This window comes from Rhamphochromis sp. 'chilingali' (assembly GCF_963969265.1).
Source record: "Rhamphochromis sp. 'chilingali' genome assembly, chromosome: 16".
In the NCBI taxonomy this organism is placed as follows: domain Eukaryota; kingdom Metazoa; phylum Chordata; class Actinopteri; order Cichliformes; family Cichlidae; genus Rhamphochromis; species Rhamphochromis sp. 'chilingali'.
Window position 1 is genome coordinate 24,544,178 of NC_137943.1, and position 2,027 is coordinate 24,546,204.

Here is a 2,027-nt window from a genome sequence, read left to right on the forward strand (position 1 = left end):
TCACTTTTTCCGAGGGAGGTCGAGCTGTTCCCGGTGCCTCACTCTGAGCTGAAAACCACTGGTGCCATCAGGGCCAAAGGGCTGACGTATTACCCTCTGAATCGAGCTGGGTGCGTTCGGGTGCCCGGTCTCTTTGCGGTTCAATTCAAGGGCCGCTAGTTTACGCTTGAGCACCCACGGGCTCTGGGAAATTTCTTTATCGCAGTCTCCAGAGTTCCACGTCATCCTACTGTCACTATGATTCCAACCAGGGAAGGACTGGCCATTGCAGCTGCTGGAAATCGGGTCAACATTCAGCGGTGCAGGGTTATCCGTGGACGCGTTTGGCTGATGTGTGTCTGGAGGTTCATCAAAAAACGCAGTGGGTGAAGAATTCTCCTGCTGGACTAAGTTCTCTGGGATTTCAGGTGGATTTTCCTCCTCGGGAAGGATTTGGCTTGCTTCTTCTGGGGATTCGTCCTCAGTGAAATGATGCATTGACTGGAATCCCATAGGTACAACACACATGCCTTTCCCGTTAGACTTCTCCTCTTCTGCTTTCAGGGCACTGTAGGCCTTACGAACGGTCTCCAAACTGTCAAACTTGATCACCGCACATAAGTGCTGGCCAAGCTCCTTGTGACGTTTCCCGTAGCACTGCATATCTGCGGGAAGCTCCCTTCCAGGTGGCAGAATCTGGAGTGAAGTAACTCTGCCGTAAATGCTGAACTTTTGGAGCACATTCTCTGAGAGCGCAGCGGGCTCCGGGCCTCGGGCTGCACCGTCGTCACTGCTTTGCTCCTCGGAAAAGTTCCAAGCGAGGAGGTGCTTGCTGGTGGGGGAACACATCAGCCATTTGGGAAGCGGCTCTATGCGCCTCACTTTGGTGGACTCATCATTCACCTCCAGAAGGTCTGAGTACAATGCTCCCACCAGAGTCATGTACCAGTTTTTGGTCAGGGTCCTTATCTGTGGCAAACACGGGCAACCTCAGCTTTGTTCGTATTTTACTGGATTGTTTTCATTCAAACTGCTGGAATGTAAACACCACAGAAAGCACCAAATGTTTTTTGTGTTTTGTACCTTTTTCAAAGAAGTGAGAAGCTTGAGACTGACGAAACCCTGCTTGTTCTTCTGCACATGTTTGAGCAGGAAGCCGTCCTCTGCCAGGTGGCTGTCAGAGAAGAGCTCCTCCAAATGGGTTTTGATCTTCAAACACAGCACCTCACCTTCACAGTCATCTTCACTTTGGAAGCGCAGTTGATCAAATCTGTGACAAACGATTCATAATCAGCAAGCAACTTCAAGAGAAACATTTCATTTTGTAAGTTTTAGATTTCCTTACCTAATCAGATCGCTCATGGTGTGTCGTAAGGATTGTGATAGCAGAGCAATAAACTGTTGTCTTTGCTATTTCCTTGGAAATTAAAGGCAGCTGTAATTAACACAGAATCAAGCAACTGTTCATATGAGCACAACAGCCTCAGTTGGTTTCTAAGGAATCCAAAAACAACATTTTGTAAAATGCTATAGCTGAAATTCCACATTACAAAATTAACTTCCACCAGCAACAACAGCACATTTAAAAACAAAGAGAGCAAAAAAACTCAAACAAAACGAAATCCCAAAATGAAACAAAAAAACCCATCATGAGGACAAACTGTTTGTTGCTATACAAAATATTACCAGGGCTACAATTAAGGGCCACTGTGCACAACAGAAAAACCAGCAGTTAATCAGTATTACTATCAGCACTTAAATCATTAGAGATGTGAATTTAAAGCAGTTAAAAGCGCACAATCAAATCAAAAGGAAAATTATGATGCCGTCTGACTTTCAAAAAACAAAACAGATACAGCAGCACATTACAAACAGCAACAAAAATGATCCTTTAAATCCATGCTCGTGTGCTTTTGTCTTAAGCTCATTCATCCTTTTTAGCGTGGGCCTGCTACTACACGCTGAAAGCAACAACAGATCCATCACTCGCACGAGATGGTTTATTTCCATGTTTTAGTCAACAAACTTGATTAATTATAAATATAAAA

At 44.8% G+C, this 2,027-nt stretch overlaps 1 protein-coding gene across 1 annotated transcript; it reads right to left on the minus strand.

Moving 5' to 3' along the window:
- Positions 1 to 1,341, minus strand: larp6b (La ribonucleoprotein 6, translational regulator b; the record flags this gene model as incomplete). Its single annotated transcript, XM_080907859.1, has 3 exons — positions 1 to 948; positions 1,063 to 1,249; positions 1,325 to 1,341. 3 exons carry the CDS (start codon positions 1,339 to 1,341, stop codon positions 1 to 3), a joined length of 1,152 nt encoding a protein of 383 aa, XP_080763985.1.
- Positions 1,342 to 2,027: the final 686 nt, after the last annotated feature.